The 19883-nt window shown below is 56.1% G+C and overlaps 1 protein-coding gene across 7 annotated transcripts in view; it reads right to left on the reverse strand.

Moving 5' to 3' along the window:
• Positions 1–19883, reverse strand: part of SPTB (spectrin beta, erythrocytic) — a 111441-nt gene that overhangs the window by 45193 nt on the left and 46365 nt on the right. For all 7 annotated transcript variants that reach the window (XM_042852596.2, XM_005294979.5, XM_005294976.5 and 4 more), the window contains 8 exons: positions 16937–17087; positions 15339–16209; positions 14653–14790; positions 8853–9609; positions 7442–7644; positions 7173–7263; positions 2374–2520; positions 1237–1500 (listed from right to left, as the gene is read on the reverse strand). In XM_042852596.2, the coding sequence (XP_042708530.2) occupies positions 1237–1500; positions 2374–2520; positions 7173–7263; positions 7442–7644; positions 8853–9609; positions 14653–14790; positions 15339–16209; positions 16937–17087 (2622 nt within the window). The remainder of the gene's footprint in view (positions 1–1236; positions 1501–2373; positions 2521–7172; positions 7264–7441; positions 7645–8852; positions 9610–14652; positions 14791–15338; positions 16210–16936; positions 17088–19883) is intronic.

The raw sequence follows: 19883 nt of genomic DNA on the forward strand, positions 1-19883 counted from the left end.
CTTAAAGGTGCCACAGGACCCTCTGTTGCTTTCTATGGACCAGGCTGTCTGGCCAGACTACATCTTCCATGATGCACCTCAGCCAGGGAGTCCCATGACGTAACTGTCTCATGCACTATGAGGGGACACCATGATGCATCATGGGAGATGTAGTCCAACAGGGAGCCTGGCTTATAGAGGGTATTGGCGTTTGAGGCACCTAGACTCAGCTCCCATGAGGCACCGAAGCTGCATTTCCCAATTGTAGATTTCAGACTTCGATTTTTCATCAACAATTGAACTTTACTGTGGGAAAGTTTTTGACAAAAACTTTTTATTTCCTTTTCAAAGAATTTTCTGTGGAAAAAAGCCTGTTTTCTAACCAGTTCTCCCAGCTCTTCATGGCTCCTAATTCCAAACCTGACCCAAGCTAACCCAGTACAACTACCCATCCCCTGGTACTGGCTGGACCATGGATAGGTTTAAGAGTCTATTAGTCCCTCTGAGCTAACAGACCCGGCCTGACAGTGCCAGCTCCTGCTTTTAGATCCATAGGTTCAATCCCAGAGAAGACCTTGCCACAGGGCAGCGTGACACACATGTTGAATGTTTATACGGGGTTAGATTGAATTAAAAACAAAATAGAAAAGCGTTTTCAAATGACCAGTCCCTGCAGGATTCATCCCCTTGGAGGAAGGCTGCTCGTATTACCCAGGAGGGAGGGATTGCAAGGGATCCAGGGAATTGAACTAGAGCCCTCTCAACTAAAGTATGAGCTGCTGCCTCTGTAACAGTGACTGACAGCTCCTATGCTCTGCGGATTGGCACAGATGAGGCCGGTAACAGTGAATCTGAGCTGCTGGGATCTGTGAAGCTCAGGACAGGCTGCCCCAGCCAGCGGCAGTGTCTAAACTAGGCTAACGCCGTGTGGCTGTCTGTCCCACGCTAGCGGCTGGACATCTATGGAGGTTACAAACGCTTCTTTCCCGGCAAGGACGAGCGTCTCCTACGCCAGCTTGAGAAGAGAGCGGGTGGAGCAAGCCGCTGCCGGAGAATCCCTTTCCCCCGCCACCCGGGAGGCTGAATGCTTCGTCTTTGCAGCCCCAACCCCTGCAGGCCACAGGGGCAAGAGACGGGAAGGGGTGACTGCGGAGCGATCCGTCCTCTAGCACTGCCAGTCTCCAATGCACCCCCCTCCCCAGCAGGACATCCCTCCACCCCCCGCAGTCCCAGTGCTCGTGGGAGTTCACCACCTACCATCAGCTTCTTTAGCAGCCTGTTGGTGCTTGTCAGGTCGGTGCCCTGCTCATCCGACTGCAGCTGCGTCTCCATCTCTCCTATCCACCTGTCCAGGTCGGAAAAGCTCTGCGCGTACAGATCTGAGTGGTTGGCATCAAAGAGGTGCTGGGCCTTCTCCTCTGTTGTCGACTGGAGCTTGTCCCAGAGCCGGTGCAACTCCGTCAGCCTCTGCGAGACCACCGCCCCGAACTGGGGCTTCTCCCGGCTCAGCTGCCGCCCGTCCTGGACAGAGGTCAGGGGAAAAGAGAATCAGCAACGTGGGGCTGGAAGGGACCTCCAGCAGTCCTCTAGTCCAGCCCCAGCACGGAGGCAGAACCAGGCAAACCTAGACCATCCCTGTCCAACCTGTTCTTAAAAACCGGCCGTGCCGGAGATTCCACACCCTCCCCAGGGAACCTGTTCCAAGTTTTTCCTAATAGCCAACCTCAATCTCCCTTGCTGCACGGAGAACAATCGATCACTGCTTGTAACATCACTGTACATATTTGATGACTGTTATCTGGTTCCCCCCTCAGCCTCCTCTTCTCTAGACTAAACCAGCCCAGTCCTTAATGCCTTCCCTCAGAGGCCAGGTTTGCTACACCGCTGGTCATTTTTGTTGATCTCCTCATGAACCTCTCCACTTTCTCCACATCTTGCCTAAAGTGCGGTGCCCGCAACGGGACACAGTGTGCAGCTGAGATCCCACCAGTGTCTGGCAATCCCCTCCCCTGTTGTATGACACTCATGTTAAAGGAGGGGGGGCTGTGGATTGTACCATGGTGGCCGGTGAGAGAGGGGGTGGTAATGAAATCCTGTGAACACAAGGACCCAGCCGGAGGGCAGTGTAGGACCCACTCCCTTCTTCCTGCTCCGGTGCTATCTCCATCCTGCCACCCGCTACAGCCTCACCCAATCCTGAGACAGCTCTTTAGCACGTGCTTAAAGCTAAGCATCCGCTGAAAGCTCCATTGATGTCGATGGGAGCTGGGGGCTACCTCAGCCCATGGGCTGCCTGGCCTGCGCTAGCCTTCGGGTGTGCGCTCAGCGCCAGGTGCCTGAGGCGCGGCAAGGCCTGGGAGGATGCTCCCCCAGCCCCGGCGGGAGGTCACCTACCTCATCCACCTTCTCCAGCCAGCCTTGGTGAGAGGCCAGCTCAGCCATGAAGGCCTGGTGCTTCAGCCACTTGCTGTGCAGGTTCCGGGCTTCGTCATAGGACGCGTCCTGAGCCGTCAGTATCTTCTCGTCGATCCAGAGGGTGAGCTGCAAAGGCAGGGAAAGGAGCACACGTCACAGCGCCAGCCCCACCACTGCGCGTCTCCGAGGAGCCTATGGGATTCAGGCACCTCTGGAAATCCCAGCCCAAAATCTCTGTCAGCCCCCTCCTCCACACCAGCAGAACAACGAGTGATGTTGGCTGGAGCATATGCCTGAGGAATGGGGATGCGGATGCACTAAAACTTAGGCAGCCCCAGGCCCCCCCCAGGGAGACTGTCTTGCTGCTCATACTGCCCTGCCGTGGTCAGAGGCACGGCCCTTAGAGCACAGGACAGAGCGTCTGCAACATGACCCCAGCCTGTCCCAGGCTTCCTTCTAAGTCATGCTAACAGCCACAAACCTACCCTCCTCAGACCCCTTCTCCGCCACCTGCTGCTGGGCGCTATTACAAAGATGTCACCCAGCCAAGTGTCCTGTCCTGACGCAAGAGCAGCTAGCCCCAAGCGAGACAAGTTCACACACCGATGAGGCTAATCCTAACCCTCCGTGCCAAAAAAAAAAAAAAGATTCTGTCCTCAAACCAACATGCTCTAGATTCTGTGTTGAAAAGCACGTCAATAAAAGGGAAGATTGAGGAATCTAACTTTGCTTGAAGCTTGCCTCGAATTAGTAACCGTGAATGGCAGACCTTTAAAGTGGATGGAAGATTAAATCCTTAACCCTTTCCTTCAAGGTTTTGGCAATAAAAACTGCCAATAAATGATGAAAATATTTGAGACGAAGTCGCTGCCCTTCCAGAGGATGATACGAACATAAGCAGGAAGTCAAGGGCAAGCTGATTTCTTTGAAAGTTGATTGTGCGACTGTCAAGGTTGATTCCACACGCTGGCTCTTCGAGTGCAGAAGGTGGGGGCCCTCAAGGATTCTAAAAATTAATATTGGCCACTCCAGGCTTGTATTAAACTCCCAAGGTTACAGCTTTTCTCTGACCTTGGAGGGGTAGATGCTGCCACCACCCAAGTGCAAAAACCCCTTTTGGAACCCAGGAAGGAGCACTTGGGAATTCCTCCCTGTGGGGCACCCTCCAGCCCATTCACCCCCCCTCCGGGGAAGCACCGAGAAAGAAAACAAAGGAAATGAGCTGTTGCCACCAGCTAATTAAACAGCATGTGCACAAACCTCTTAGGGACACAAAAAGTCAATCCTGTTCTTAAAAAAGGTTAATTTTATTAAAAACAAAAAGAAAGAAAATACATTTGGAACATAGGCTTTTTGCTAGGTTTAAAAAAAAAAACAATTACAAGGATTAAGCATCAAGACAGCTTAAAGGTTACAAGCAAAACAACAGCACCTGGGGGTTAGCACAGAGGAGCCACAAGCCATAAAGAAATAAAAGAGAGAAACCTAATCGCGTCTTCCTAGACATTTCCTGATCTACTTACATATCTGGGGTTTGAAATGAGTCGTGTCTAGGTAGGATCTGATGATTTTCATACCTGGCACAAACTTTTACAGCATAGCTCCAGGCCTATCCCTGCTCTCCGGGAGAACAACACAAGACAGACAAAAGGGGAGTCGTGTTTCAATCTTAAAAAGTTCTGGCCTTCCCATTTGCATCAATTTGCAGCACACTTCTGAACACCTGAAGGCGACCATACTCGAAGGCAGAAGCTGTTCTGGGATGTCTCTGAGGCAGCTCTGTACCATTACCACTGATAATGCAGCTAATGGGGCCAAATATGTCAAGTGTATGATTGAAGATGAGGAAGAAGAGAAAAAAAGATGAACCTGATGATGAGTGTCAAAAAGAGGGGGGACAATAATGAGGACTTTTGTGGAAAAGAGACACCAGGAGATGCTATTATGGTTGTGAAGAAAACTTGAAAATGTGATCCAAGTGTGACTGAGGCAATGACATCTGCCTGTGTTTGCAGAGAGCCTGAGCCCATCGCTCTGTGGGGGGGAGAGTTGCTCCAGGTGTGACCAATGCAGCAACGCTGCCTGAGTATGCAGAGAGCCTGAGCCCATCGCTCTGTGCAGGGAGAGCTGCCCCAGGTGTGACCAATGCAGCAACGCTGCCTGAGTATGCAGAGAGCCTGAGCCCATCGCTCTGTGCAGGGAGAGCTGCCCCAGGTGTGACCAATGCAGCGACGCTGCCTGAGTATGCAGAGAGCCTGAGACAGGGTCATAGAACAAGCTACGTCTTATCAGGAATAATTCTAAAGCCCTAAGATCCTCGTGTAAACTTAGAAGGAAATGGACAGCCTCCTCTTCCTCACACAGACCTGCCTTTCTTGTGGCTAATAAGAATAAAAGGGGCAAAAGGCCGCCAGGGACTGAAACGAGAAGATTAGAGTTAGAATTCCCATCTCCAGGAATTTGTTTGGAAACAATGGAAATGGCAGTAGATTCCCATGGTTCAAATGAAATCTATGGAAGCCTGCTCCAATGAAGGGAGAGTCCATCCCTGCTCATCCATGGTGCAAACCTACCCCGATGAGCAGGCAAAGCAATGTTCTGAACAGAGCTGTGCAGAGGACGGACATTGTGTTTCACCAAGGTGATGTTGGCATTTGGCTTTGTTCTGATTAGGAACAAAACCCTTCCATTTCAAACTTCTCAGCCAAAAAAAAAAAGGGGGGGGGGAACCATTTCCAGCCAATTCGAACATCTTGTTTTGATTTTGCCTTCATTTTATATGAGAATATATGAGAGAGAATGTAAGCTGGGGTCTGAATGAGCTCTCTTCTGCCACCTATTGATGAACTGGAGGAAGAAACCTCAGAAGCAGACTTCATTTGCATAGACACACCTCCTTTGCCAAAGTGAGCAACACACAGACCGGCTTTGCTAACGTGATACATTTTGGCTGTTTTAGGTTAAAGTTCACTTAAGTCTGGGATGAAGGGCAATTAAATGTTGTTATCCTTATTAGATTACTAAAAGGCAGCAGAACTGTACTTCACATGCCCTAATTGAGGCAGTCACCATCACTTGCAGAGCATGGGATAGTGAAGTGAATCCCGGTGAAAGACCAAGGAGAGGGATAAAAGCTGATACTTGGCAGGGTGGGCTCCATTTAAAGAGTCGTGGATGTCATTTGGCTTCTCCTCCAGTAATTAAAGACAGAGATGATCAGACTCAATAGTCTCTCTGTTTAGTAATCACTAGAGCTGAAATGGCTAATAAGCCGGTTGGGGTGGTGTGAGCTTTAGACTAGAGAGGAGAAAATGCTCTGGTGGAAATCAACGCAGAGGGGAGGGGAGGGGGGTTCCCCACTACCCAGCCAAGTCACTTAAGAGCTGGGTTAGGTGGTGGAGTCTCGGCACATGGCATTGCAGCTTATGGCAGTGCAATAAGAGCGGCAACAGCAGCAGCAAAGCCTGTGATAGCTGGGCTGGGGCTGTGGCGCTGTAGGACCAGACCAGACCAAGGACACAGCAGAGGCAGTGGCAGCAAAGCCGCTGGCGGAGGCATCCAGGGGCTGTGGTGAAACCTTCCCCCCTCCCGAGCGCACCCCTCCACTCTGGGACTCCACTGACCTCTGACAACCGGCCATGAGTGGGGCGGAGCGGAGGGCAAGGGGGAGTGGTATGAGTGGGGCGGAGCGGAGGGCAAGGGGGAGTGGTATGAGTGGGGCGGAGCGGAGGGCAAGCGGGAGTGGTATGAGTGGGGCGGAGAGGAGGGCAAGGGGGAGTGGTATGAGTGGGGCGGAGCGGAGGGCAAGGGGGAGTGGTATGAGTGGGGCGGAGCGGAGGGCAAGGGGGAGTGGTATGAGTGGGGCGGAGAGGAGGGCAAGCGGGAGTGGTATGAGTGGGGCGGAGCGGAGGGCAAGGGGGAGTGGTATGAGTGGGGCGGAGCGGAGGGCAAGGGGGAGTGGTATGAGTGGGGCGGAGCGGAGGGCAAGGGGGAGTGGTATGAGTGGGGCGGAGAGGAGGGCAAGCGGGAGTGGTATGAGTGGGGTGGAGCGGAGGGCAAGGGGGAGTGGTATGAGTGGGGCGGAGCGGAGGGCAAGGGGGAGTGGTATGAGTGGGGTGGAGCGGAGGGCAAGCGGGAGTGGTAAGTTAAAGCGACATTCCTCTACTGGACTTTCACACCACAAGGTGGGAAACAGAGGCAAAGGACTATTGTCCAAGATACTGTGGGGCACTGGTGTACAAACTTTTCCAGTCACGCCCCCTCTTACCCATAACAGAAGCTGTCTGCGCCCCCCAGCCCCCATTACTGCAACTCCGCAGTGGAACTTGGGCTGAAGGTGGAGTTGGGGGTGGAACTGGGGATGGGAGAGGAGCCAGGGCTGTGGATGGAGCTGGTCTGTGGATGGAGAGGGAATGAGGGCAGAGGTAGAGTGACTGGAACATCCAGTCGAAAAGGGATCCTGGAGGCTCCCATCAGCACCACTGACTGGCGGCGCCACGCAGTGGGGCTGCCTCTTGCCCGAGCGCGCCACGTTCACCCTCCTCTTCCCTCCCTCACAGTGCTTGCCGCTGCAAAACAGTTGTTTCGCGGCGGGAAGCGCTGGGAGCTAGGGGGAGAAGCGGCGCGCTCAGGGGAGGAGGCGGAGCGGAGCAGAGGCGGAGGTGAGCTGGGGCTGGGGGGTGGGGAGCTGCCGGTGGGAGCAGAGCACCCAGCAATTTTTCCCCAGGGGTAGCCCCAGAGCACCCACGGAGTCGGCGCTTATGCGTCCAGCAGCCTACCTCCTGGCAGTTTTGCAAGAAGCTCTGCAGGTCGTGATTGTCCTTCAGCAGATCCAGCACTTCCTTCGATTTAGCCACATTCGTCCTGGACCTGGAAAGGAGAGAGGACAAGGAGACTGATAATTGCTGCAGCAGCTTATCTCGTTGGACACCCGCTATCAGACCATAACCACCGGGGCGAAAGCTATCTGCCAGCGATGGGATTGGACAGCATAGCCAGCGGCTGGTTCCCGGGGGCCCCCTCACTGGTAGGATGCGGTTCAATTTACCTCTCTTGGATGACCTGGGCCTTTTCATTAATTTTGTCGGCGTAAATATTCCCGTCCGCCACCAGCTTCTCGCCGCTTTCCACCGGCCCTGTTATCTTCTCCTTGTTGGCCTCCATGGTGGCCAGGAAATCCTCGTATTTCCGCAGGGCAGCTTCCGACGCTTCCAAGGTGTTCGGGGGCTCCACGTGAGCCAGGGTGTACTCCTGGGACGGAGGGCGGGGCGGGGTGTGGGGGAGGAGATGTGATTTAGCAGGGTCTGTAGCAGCGGGGGAGGTGATCAGAACGGGCCATGAAATCAAGGGGTCTCTGCTATTGCATCAGTACAGAAGGGTATTGCCTCGGGTCACAGGTGATGCAGCATTCTATTCTCAGGTCTTTATCGGTGCCCCGGCGCCGCTATGCCTTGGCACCTCCCAGTCTTTACCGTGTATATCCTCAACCCCCCTCTGTGCCGTAGGGCAGTTATCCCCATTGTACAGATGGGAATGGGGCACAGAGCGGCTAAGGCCCAGATTGTTAAAGGTACTGAGGTGCTGCTCCACTGAATTTAGACTCCTAAGTGCCTAATTCCCTTTCGAAGATGAGACAGGCTCCTAAATCAGCTTGGCACAATACCTTTAAAGATCTAGGCCCAAGGGAGGTTCCCCAGGCCGCATGGGGAGTCTGGGAGAGAACAAAGAATTGAAACCAGGTCTCCCGATCACCAGACCCGTGTCCTAACCACTGGGCCATCCCACCTCACCAGGGCTTACTTGTCTCAGAATCCCCCTGATTAGCCAAACCAAGTTATCGGGCTCCTCCACACAGGGTGTGACTGACTGGGCTGGGCTATGAAGATCTAACGGGCCCTTCAAACTCTGCCAACCAGCTGACACAGAGAACGTTGCTCCCTTGGGGCTCTGTAACACGGACAGACCCCGGGCGTCGGCGGGCAGGATCAAACCTGGGACCTCTGAAGTTTAATGCATGCGCCTCTAAGTGCCATGGGCACTTAGGTAAGGCTGTAGCAGACTCATCAATCTCTGGGTGGGCTTGGTGCCGCTAGAGGGGGACAGAGCACCACGCCCAACAGGCATGGGTTACATCAGCAGAGGGGAAGTGAGGTTCGATCTTCACAGATCAGGTCTATTAAATATGAGGGAACAATTATAAACACCGTCTCACTTGGTAGCCTAGTGCAAGGAAGGCTGAGTGGAAATTCAGAAGCAGCAGGGCCTAATGGCTAGGGACTCGGGAGATCTGGCTTCCACTCCCGGCTCCACCATCTGCCCTTGGGCAAGTCCCATCCCCCTTCTGTGCCTCACTTTGCCCCTCCGTCTCTTCAGTGACCCTGCAGGGCAGCGGGCTCCCAGAGCATTGGGACGGTGATGCACATCATGATCATAACAGACAGATGCAGCCGCTTCCCTACCTGATTGCTCAGGATGACTTCGGCTTGTTTGCCATCCTTGAGGAACTCCTGGAAGCCCAGGCACTGGGCGAGGAACTTCTCCCGGCTGTCCCACATCTTGCACAGGGCACTCCAGCCCATCTCCACACCCTGCAGCCGTTGCTGCAGCTGCAGGTACTCCGGGTCCGTCTGCCCGTGCGTCACCCTTTCCCCCGTCTCCTTGACGTTGTGGTAATCGCCCTCGTGCTGGTCGATGTCCTCCTTGATGGCGGCGTGCTCCTGTCGGAACTGCTCCGCCTCGGCCAGGGAGCTGGGCACCTCTTCCGAAGCCACGGCCTGCTGCTCCTTGAACAGCCAGGCCTGGAAGTCATCCAGGTCTTGCAGGAACTTCTGCAGCTTGCTGGCCTCCCCGAGCGAGGCCTCCTGATTCTGCAGCGTCCTCTGCAGCTCCTGCCAGAGGCCGCTGATGGTGGTCAGCCGGCTATAGATGTCAGAGGCCAGGTCAGGGAGCTCCTCAGCCAGCCGGAGGGCCTCCTCCTGCAGCACCCCCAACCGGGTCTGGATGGCGGCCAAGTCGCGCTCGATGCCATACAGCTTCCTCTGGATGGCGATCACGCCCGCTAGGTCTCGGCTCATCTCCTGGGTGGACTGGATCACGTTGGTTTTGTCCAGGATCCATTTGCGGGTCTCCTCGCAGTCCACGCAGTAATTGTGCAAGCTCAGCGCCAAGTCCACCGCTTTCCGCCGCTGCCCCACCTTCTCCTGGAAGACGTGCCACCTGCAGAGAACACAGCAGACGCCCCATCGAGCGGTCTTAGAGCCCCTGGTTCACGAGTGACCCCTACCCTGTGTGAGAGCGCCAAGGAGGAGAGGCAGGGAGAGAAGGGCTTCAGACACTCTCCGGCCAGAGCGGTCAGTGTCTGCAAACCCAGACTCTGTAGGAACTCAGTTCGTGCTACTCTGCTGGGCCAGGGCTGTCCCCAAAGTGGCTGGGAAGAAAGCATGGGCAGGGATTGCAGGGGTACCCACCCACAGGCTGATCTGAAAGGACAATGCCAGACCCTAACAGAGTCTGGCAGCCCCTCACCCCCATCCCAGCTGGCCACGCCTCCGAGGCCTTCCTGCCCTTCCTCTGAGGCCGTGAGGGTCCTGAGCTGGGAGAGTGGAGGGGAAGGACAGGGTTGAAATGGAGAACCCTGAAAAGGGCCGATTTGCAGAGCGGGAGAGTTCAGCCCTGTGTGAAATCATTTCAGTCCCTTCTCAGGTTGGGCTCTCAAAAACGGAGGCATCAAAATCCGGACGGTTGGTTGCCTGCTACCTGCCAGGAAAATGGAGCTGGGGCTCGCTGAGATACAGGGGCTCGTGGCAGCCATGACACACTGTCTTGCCCCAAATCAGCTCTGGGTTATTACACATGGCGTCGTTCAGCTGCATCAGTCGCCGGGCTCGGCCCCGCGCAAAGCACACGGCTCATATCGAGATGAAGGTGGCCACTCACACGTTCCCAGAATGCTAGACGTTTTGGTACTTCCGGGAATGGTGTGAGCCCACCCCTGCCAGCGTGATGGTGCATGCGAGGTCACACTGCCTGGGGATGCCATTTTTAAGAGCCAGAGGAGGCAGAATGGCATTCCCCCCATCCAATACCGGACAAAGCCATGTCCGGTTTTGTCCCAGTTCTGAAACGGGGACAAACCTTCCAAAAAGAGGCCCGTTCGGTTTAACACTGGATGAGTTGCCTCTCTAATCGAAACATGCGCCGGCACCGGGCGGGGCCTGGTGGGCGAAGCCCCCTGGAGGACGAGGCATTTGCACTGCAGCGGCTCTGCCGTTGCTCAGGCCTGGTTCTGACCTCACTGATTTGTGCGGATCAGGGTTTGTGAGCACACAGGAAAATGCCACAAAGTCCGAGCTCCTGCCGCGGTTGTAAACGCTGGCGTTGAGTGACACAGAACGGTATTCTGTATTTAATCTAGTGGAGGAAGGTAGATAAACCAGTGGCTGGAAGTTAAAACCAGACAGATTCTAATTAGAAATAACGCACCGATGTTCACCAGGGAGGGTGGTGACCCATGGGAACAAACTCCCAAGGGAAGGGGTGGATTCTCCTTTGCTGATGTCTTCAGATCGGACTGGAGGCCTTTTAGGAAGACACGTTAGCCAAACACCAGTGACTGGCGTCAATACAGGGGCAACGGGATAAAATGCTGAGCAGTAGGTCAGAGCTGGCAATCCGATGGTCACTTCTGGCTCTGAACTCAATGTATCCAGGCCCTGTTTGACCAGGCGGCATGCTGGGAATTGCGGCCCTTGGGCAGTAAGAATTCTGCAAGCGCAGGTCAGGCTGGGGACAGCTTTCAGAAGCTGAATCCCATTTTCAGAGGTGACTAGGGCCCACTGACTTCAACGAGATTGAAGCTGCTAAGTCACTTCTGCAAATGGGGTTTCGAAAATGTTCCCTGACCCTTCTCTTGCCTGGGACTGGCTGTGTCAGGAGCGGGAAACGTTTGGATTCTCAAGAAAGGAGATTATTATTTAGAATCAGAAACTGTTGGTGTCACATGAAAGCAGCTCTGAGCGGTGTCTCTCTCTGGTGCTGGGCATTGACAGCATCATATAAACATAAAATTTATACATGAAAATGGTCACACTGGGTCAGACCAATGGTCCATCTAGCCCAGTGTCCTGTCTTCCAACAGAGGCCAATGTCAGGTGCCCCAGAGGGAATGAACAGAACAGGTAACCATCAAGTGATCCATTCCCTGTCGCTCATTCCCAGCTTCTGGCAAACAGAGGCTAGGGACACCATCTCTGCCCATCCTGGCTAATAGCCATTGATGGACCTATCCTCCATGAACTTATCTAGCTCTTTTTTGAATCCAGTTATAGTCTTGCCCTTCACGATGTCCCCTGGGAAAGAATTCCATGGGTTGATCCTGCATTGTGTGAAGAAATACTTCCTTTTGTTTGTTTTAAACCTGCTGCCTATTAATTTCATTGGGTGACCCCCCAGTTCTTGTGTTATGAGAAGGAGTAAATAACACTTCCTTATTTACTTTCTCCAAACCAGGCTCCCTCCTTAGTCATCTCTTTTCCAAGCTGAAAAATCCCAAACTTATTAATCTCTCCTCAGACAGAAGCCGTTCCATAGCCCTAATCATTTCTGTTGCCCTTTTCTGAACCTTTTCCAATTCCAAAATATCTTTTTTCAGACGGGGTGACCACATCTGCACACAGTGTGACGTTACACCCCATATATTCGTCATAGAAATATTGTTATGATATGAATATGGCATAACTAAGATATGTTTTATGCAAGATGGGTCATGTGAGGTATCATTGGAAAGGTTATGATTTTCTGAATGTGTTTATCCAAGTTGTATGCATGGATCATTTCTGTATCCAAAGTTAGGAAGACTGTGTATGTAACCATTACAACTTTCTGGGTATGTGATTGGGAAACGCCCATCAGACAGTAAGCAATCAGCCTTAATGTGCCATTAGGAAAAGACAATGAGTCTTCGAAGTTGTGGATCCCCATCTTCCCAGGAGTTCCTTCCTGTGGACTTTGCAAATAAACCTTGTCTCATGGTTGCCCTGACGCGGCAAGGTCATGTGATAATGTCACCTGGTACAAAACACCACCTTGGACACTGCTGGTACTTTTCCACTGGAAACAAAGGCTTCCCGCCTTCTGTACATTCTATTTAAGGCTGGGAAGGAAGGCATTCAGGAAGGCATCTCCTCCATTGCCTGCCCAGGAAGGAAGACTGCTAAAAACACCTGAAGGGAAAGGCAGGGGTGAGTCCAGGCTGTGAACATTGGTCTAGCCCAGGGGTGGCGCAACCCATTAGGTGACCTAGGTGGTCGCCTAGGGCGCTACAATTTGGGGGGCGGCGACCGCGGCGGTATTTTGGCAGCGGGACCTTCCGCCACCTCTGTGGGGGGTGGCATTTCGGGGCGGGACCTTCCGCCGCCTAGGGTGGCAGAAAAGCTGGCGGCGCTCCTGGTCTAGCCCAGGGGTGGCCAACCTGTGGCTCCGGAGCCACATGCGGCTCTTCAGAAGTTAATATGTGGCTCCTTGTCTAGGCACCGACTCCGGGGCTGGAGCTACAGGTGCCAACTTTCCAATGTGCCGGGGGGTGCTCACTGCTCAACCCCTGGCTCTGCCACAGGCCCTGCCCCCACTCCACCCCTTCCTTCCCGCCCACTCCCCTGAGCCTGCCGTGCCCTCACTCCTCCTCCCCAGAGCCTCCTGCACGCCACGAAACAGCTGATCGGGAAGTGCGGGGAGGGAGGGGGAGGCACTGATTGGCGGGGCTGCCGGTGGGTGGGAGGTGCTGGGAGTGGGGGGTGGGGAGTTGATGGGGGGGCTGCTGATGTATTACTGTGGCTCTTTGGCAATGTACATTGGTAAATTCTGGCTCCTCCTCAAAAAAAAAAAAAAAAAAAAGGCTCAGGTTGGCCACCCCGGTCTAGCGTGTAAAGAGATATAACTGGAACTCTGAGCTGCAGAAACTCTACCAACCTGCCTAACTAACATGAGTGAGACATTACTATGTCTTTAGTGTATTAAGCTTACATGCTCCGTAATCTGCTTTGTTCTGTTTGCTGTCCCTTATAATCACTTACAATTTACCTTTTGTAGTTAATAAACTTATTTCTCATTGATAACAGAATCCAGTGTGTGCAATTCGTATCGGGGGGAGAAGCTGTGCATATCTCTTTCCATACTGAGGGAGAGGACGATTTTTACGAGCTTGTGCTGTGCACATTCATCTAGACAGCGCAAGACAATATTATTTTGGGTTTACTCCTCAGAGGGGGTGTGCATGTGAGTGCTGGGTAAATCCCCGAGCTGATTCCTCCCACACAGAGCTGGTCTCAGTGTCTTTGTGTCCATTTGCAGCTGTGTGTGTCCCTACCTGTGTGTGCTGGAGAAGGCTTGAGGGCCTGGCACAGCTAGGACAGGGTGAGGAAGCCCAGGCTGGTGGAACGGGCGGAACGAGTGGGACCGCAGCACATCAGTTGGCATCCCAGATGGGGGTCCAACCCGTCACACACAGTATGCAAGATGTGGGCCCACCATGGATTTATATGGGGTTATATAGCAAGTGATCCATCCACTGTTATCCAATCCCAGTGACTGGCAGTCAGAGGCTAGGGACACTCAGAGCATAAGGTAGCATCCCTGACCACATTGGCTTATAGCCATTGATGGATCTGTCCTCCATGAACTTATCTAGTTCTTTTTTTAACCCTGTTATAGTCTTGGCCTTCACAACATACCTTGGTAACGAGTTCCACAGGTTGATTGTCTGTTGTGTGAAGAAATACTTCCTTTTGTTTGTTTTAAATCTGCTACCTGTTAATTTCATTTGGTGACCTCTAGTTCTTGTGTTACGTGAAGGGGTATATAACACTTCCTTATTCACTTTCCCCACACCATTCATGATTTTATAGATCTCCCTTAGTTGTCTCTTTAACAAAAGTTCCAGTCTTTTTAATCTCTCCTCCTCTGGAAGCTGTTCCATACCCCTCCTCTTTTTTTTTCCCCCCTTTCTCTGTACCGTTTCCGATTCTAATATATCTTATTTGGTCCTTGGGATCCTAGCAAAGGGTTAACGCAGCCAGCATCAGGATGGGGGACACCCACTGTGGTTTTAGCATGAGCACACACTGAATATGCAGCTCTTGGGGATAGGATCATTGTAAAGCATCCAGTCAGCCGTATCCCCGACAGGCAGGCCTGGGACACGGCTAGTATGGTTCTCTACGCTGGCGGTGCCGCTCTCTGGGCAGCAGAGGGGTGGGGCGGTACCTGTTGTTCAGACGCTCCTGGCACTGCCTGATGCGGCTGCTGCGCGGGTGCCCGCTCTCGACGAGGCTGGCGGCTGCGTGGTTGACGCCGTCAATCTGGGAGGCCGGCGTGCTCATCTCCTGCTCCAGAATGTCAAACCTGCAATCACACAGGCAGCAATTCGCAGAGCAGCGCCGGGACTGCCCAACTCCGTAGCAGCTGTGCCTAAGGTCCCCTCCCTGGCTGAGCTGGGCACAGGCCCGGGGCACAAGGCATTCCCCGCCGCCTTCCCTCTGGTGCCAGCGTGCACCCTGGGCAAAGTGCCCAGAGCCCTGCGCCAGCACCGACGGATGGAGCAGCAGCGCTAACGCTGACGACGACACGCGATGTTTGTGAGCATAGCTGGGGTGGGCTAGGAATGGGGCTGGGGCCGTAGCACACAAAGCAAGGCTCCGTGCCCACTGTTGAGCACAAAAAGAAGGGAGCCAAGGGGGCTAGGAGCCACCCCCCCCTTCCAAACCCTGGGCACTGACGGAAGGGGCAAAGCCTGACGCGCTGGAATAAGGAGAAGCTGCCCCTGAAGTGGATCATCTGTGCTTCACAACCCCAGGTCCTACGTGTATCTAGCTAGGTGAGGGTCGCGGTCAGGGTGAGGGGGGCAGAGGGAGGGGGTACCTGGCTGTCCCTGATGGTGGTAGCCCAGGTACCTGTGCTGCACTACGTCCAAGTCCTCCAGAGTGTCTGGGATCTCCATCTGCTCCAGCCACTTCTCCTTCTCATTCATCCAGAGCTCGCAGGCGTCCGTCTCACTGAAGATCGTGTAGAGGTCCAGGGCGTCCTGCAGTTTCTGCCTGCGCACCTCAGCCAGGGACACCACCTCGGCGTAGAGGGCCTGGATGGCCGGCAGCCGGTTTTGGAACTCCGGGGCGCCCCGCAGCTCGGCCGGGAAGCTCTGGGCCTGCTGGCTCAGGCTGTCCATCACTCTCTTGTTGTCCGCCACCTCGTCCAGTAGGTTTCGGTGCTTTCTGACCAGGGCCTGCGTGGAGGACTCATCGTGGCCCACCTCGTCGCTGGACACCAGGCGATGGGCATCCTGCAGCCAGGCCTTCAGGTCGTCCGCGTCCACCTGGAACTGGAAGAAGTTCTCGGCGTCCTGCAGGTTCTTCTTGCGGAACGAGGCTAGCTCCTGGAGCTGAGCCCACAGCGCCTTCACCTCCTCCATCCTGCCTCGGATCTTGGAGGAGCCGAAGTGCTTCTGGGCCACCATGTCTCCCCCATCCTGGAAGGTTTGACGCAGGCGGGCGCCTAGGCCCCGCAGCTCGTCCTCAAAGGCCTTGTGCTTCCGCTGCAGGATGAGGAGGCTGGTCAGGTCTTTCCCGTAATCCAAGGTGGAATAGATTTGCTCCTTCTCCTTGATCCAGCTCTCCGCCTCGTCCAGCTCCCAGAAGAACTTCCACAGGCGCTTGGACTGCTCCAGGCGAGCCTTCCTCTCGGCGGCCATCGCCAGCAGTTCCTGGTGGCACAGCTCCAGGTGGCTGACGCGGTTGCGGATGACCTTGGGGTCGCACGGCCGATAGCCTGCGTGGGGGAGGGGACAGAATGCAGGCAGCTTTAAAACATGAAATTCCATCACCGAGGAGGCCTCTTCTCTAGATCTCAATAGCCATCCCATCCCTCACACCACCAGGGTGGGGCAGCGCTCTCGAGTTGGCCACCCCTCCCCACCGATTGTCATCCCCATGTCACAGCTAGGGTCCAGAGAGACTAAGGCTGTGTCTACACAGCAGCGGGGAGGGGTCATTCCCAGCTCTGGGGGCTAACAGCCGCCCCCCGCAGGGCCAGCGCGCCGCCGGCCGGCCTCCTGCAGGGCCAGTGCACTGACGGAGCTGGGGATCCCACCTCCCAGCTACAGTGTAGACGCACCCTAAGTGCCTTGCCGACGTCATGCAGCCAATGGCAAAGCCAGGAACTGAATCCAGTCTCCCTAGTTCCAGGCACTCTCCCACTCGCTGTGCCCCCTCTGGCCTGGCGAGTTTTCGATGCACGGGCCTGCCCTGGGGAAGTAAGAACACAGCCGGCTTTCGGCCCTGGGACCTGCACCTCCTCACCGGAGGGATGTAGACAAAAGCCAAGGCACCCAGGGAAGGGCAGAACAAGCCGAGGGCTGGCACGGGGCAGGGTTGAAGAGAAGTGAGAGTGTGATGACGGGCCAGCAGCGGGGCCCCTTTGATGGGCTCTCTCCCAACCTCGTCCCCCACAGCCGGCCCCACCGGCACGAGCTGCGTCGCTCGCCGCTTCCACGTACCGTCGCCGTTGGCAAACTCAAGGGCCTTCGCGCTGATGGCGCGCACCTTCTCCTCCTGGAGGGCCATGTCAGCTTCCAGCAGCTTGTGCTTCTGCAGCAGGTCCTCCGCTTCCAGCAGGTGCTTGCCGAACTCGGGCGACGAGAGACGGGCCTACGCAGAGCAGGGCGAGAGGGCAGGGCTAATCATTTACCCTGGTTTTGACGCCACGAAAGAGAAGCTACCCTCTCTGTTTGTCCAGGAGTCTCCTGGAATCGGGCTCGATCTCCTGGTGGCTACTGAAGCCAAACCGGGAGCTTTTAGGCCGCTAAAAGTCCAGCGCCACAGCGGAGCTAAGACAGACTCAGGTCTGGAGCGACTCCTAGGCGGAGGTGCAGCAAGGGGGGGTCTCTGCGCGCTGCCCCTGCCCCAAGCGCCGACTCTGCAGCTCCCATTGGCCGGGAACGGGGAACCACGGCCAATGGGAGCTGCAGGAGCGGTGCCTGCAAACGGGCAGTGCGCAGAACCGCCAGCCCCCTGAGCCTAGGAGCTACTGCCACACATGCCCTCACTTCCAGAAGCCGCCTGAGATAAGCGCTGCCCGCCCAGAGCCTGCACCCCGAGCCCTGTGCCCCAACCCCGTCCCACACCCAAACTCCCTCCCGGAGCCGGCAGACCACATCCCCTCCCGCACCCCAAACTGCTGCCCCAACCCTGAGCCTCTTTCCTGCACCCAAAGTCCTCCCAGAGCCCGCAGCCCTCACCCCTTCCCGCACCCCAAACCCCAGCCCTGAGCCTCCTCCCACACCCAAGCTCCCCCATAGAGCCCACACCCTCTCCTGTACCCCAACCCCCTGCCCCTGCCCTGAGCCCCCTCCCGCACCCAAACTCCCTCCCGGAGCTCTCACCCCTCACCCCTTCCCCAACCCCCTGGCCCAGCCCCGAGCCCCATCCCACACCCAAACTCCCTCCTGGAGCCCAAACCCCCTCCCACACCCCAACCTGCTACCCCACACTCAGCCCAGAGCCTCCTCCCACACTCTGAATCCCTTGGCCCCACCCTCTAGCCCAGAGCCCTCACCCCCTCCCATAACCCAACCCCCTGCCCCAGCCCGGTGAAAGTGAGTGAGGGTGGGGTGGAGCAAGTGACAGAGGGAGGGGGCGGGGCCTCAGAGAAGGGGCAGGGCAGGGGTGGGGCCTTCAGGAAGGGGTGGGGCAAGGGTGTTTGGGATTGTGCAATTAGACCAGGTGTGGGCAAACTTTTTGGCCCGAGGGCCACATCTGGGTATGGAAATTGTATGGCGGGCCATGAATGCTCATGAAATTGGGGGGTGGAGGGTGGGAGGGCTCCAGCGGGGGGTGCAGGCTCTGGGATGGGGATGAGGGGTTGGGGGTGCAGGAGGGTGCTCCGGTTTGGGACCGAGGGGTTTGGAGGGCACGAGGGGGATCAGGGCTGGGGCAGGGGGTTGAGGCTTGGGAGGGGGTCAGGGAGGCAGGCTCCGGGCGGCGCTTACCTCAAACAGCTTCCAGAAACTGCGACATGTCCCGCCTCTGGCTCCTAAGCGGAGGTGCGGCCAGGCGGCTCTGCGTGCTGCCCTGTCCACAGGCACCGCCCCTGCAGCTCCCATTGGCTGCGGTTCCCAGCCAATGGGAGCTGCGGGGGCAGCGCTTGGGGTGGGGGCAGTGTGGTGAGCCCTCTGGCTGCCCCTATGTGTAGAAGCCGGAGGGGGGGCATGCCGCTGCTTCTGGGAGCCGTGTGGAGTGGGGCAAGACCCCGACCCCGCTCCTCAGCTGGAGCACCAAAGCGAGGCAAGCCCTGGACGCTGCTTCCTGACAGGAGCTCGAGGGCCAGATTAAAACGTCTGGAGGGCCGAATGTGGCCCCCGGGCTGTAGTTTGCTCACCCCTGGATTAGACAGTTGGCAACCCTACCTCTGTTCCAGGACGGGTGTACAGACAGAGTAAATAAGCTACGGGCACTAAAAAAACCCAGATCCCACATCAGTGATTTCTCCTCCATTAGGAAGCCAACCTGCCTGGCCCCCACAGCTGCTGCCACTTGACAGAGGGACAACAATATTAGGGGCTAATAAATGACTAAGAGATGCATGATAGAGACCTGCCCCATAGGCATAGGCCCTGACTTTTATTTTTCCCCGGGGGGCTCCACCCTTGCTCTACCCCGAGGCCCTGCCCCCATTCTGCCCCTTCCCCCGAGGCCCTGCCTTCGCGCCGCCTCTTCCTGCCCCCATTCTGCCTCCTGCCCAAGGCTCCCGCCCACCGCCACTTGCTGCTCTCCACCCTCCCCCAAGTCCCTCCCGCAGTCGCCAAACAACTGACCGGCATGGTGCCACCCAACAGCTGGTCGCTGGGGCCCTGCCAAACAGCTGTGGCTGATGGGTGCTGAGCACCCACTATGTTTTTTGGAGCACCCATGGAGTCGGCACCTATGCCTGTGGGTAGCAGGCCCCAGAGAGGGCCACAGGCAGTGTTCCCTCTAATTTTTTACATCCATGTGCAGAATGAATTTCGTTGTGTGTACCAATATGGAGGTGATGTGTGGTGGGGGTGGGGCCGAGGGGTTCAGAGTGTGGGAGGGGGCTCAGGGCTGGGGCAGAGGGTTGAGGTGCGGGGCGGGTAAGGGCTCTGTCTGGGGGTATGGGCTCTGGGGTGGTGCTGGGGATGAAGGGTTTGGGGCATGTGAGGGGCTCAGGGCTGGGGTAAAGGGTTGGGGTGAGGGGGGGTGAGGGTTCTGTCTGGGGGTGCGGGCTCTGAGGTGGAGTTGGGGATGAGGGGTTTGGGGTGCAAGAGTGGGTGAGGGCTCTGTCTGGGGGTGCAGACTCTGGGGTGGGGCCGAGGATGAGGGGTTTGGGGTGCAGGCTGCCATGGGGCTGTGGAGGGGAGAGAGGACTCCCCCGCAGCCCTCTCTAACTGCAGCAGCTTGGGGCCGGGTGAGAGGCACCTCTCCCTG

The sequence above is a fragment of the Chrysemys picta genome, chromosome 4 (genome assembly GCF_011386835.1).
Source record: "Chrysemys picta bellii isolate R12L10 chromosome 4, ASM1138683v2, whole genome shotgun sequence".
NCBI lineage: Eukaryota > Metazoa > Chordata > Testudines > Emydidae > Chrysemys > Chrysemys picta.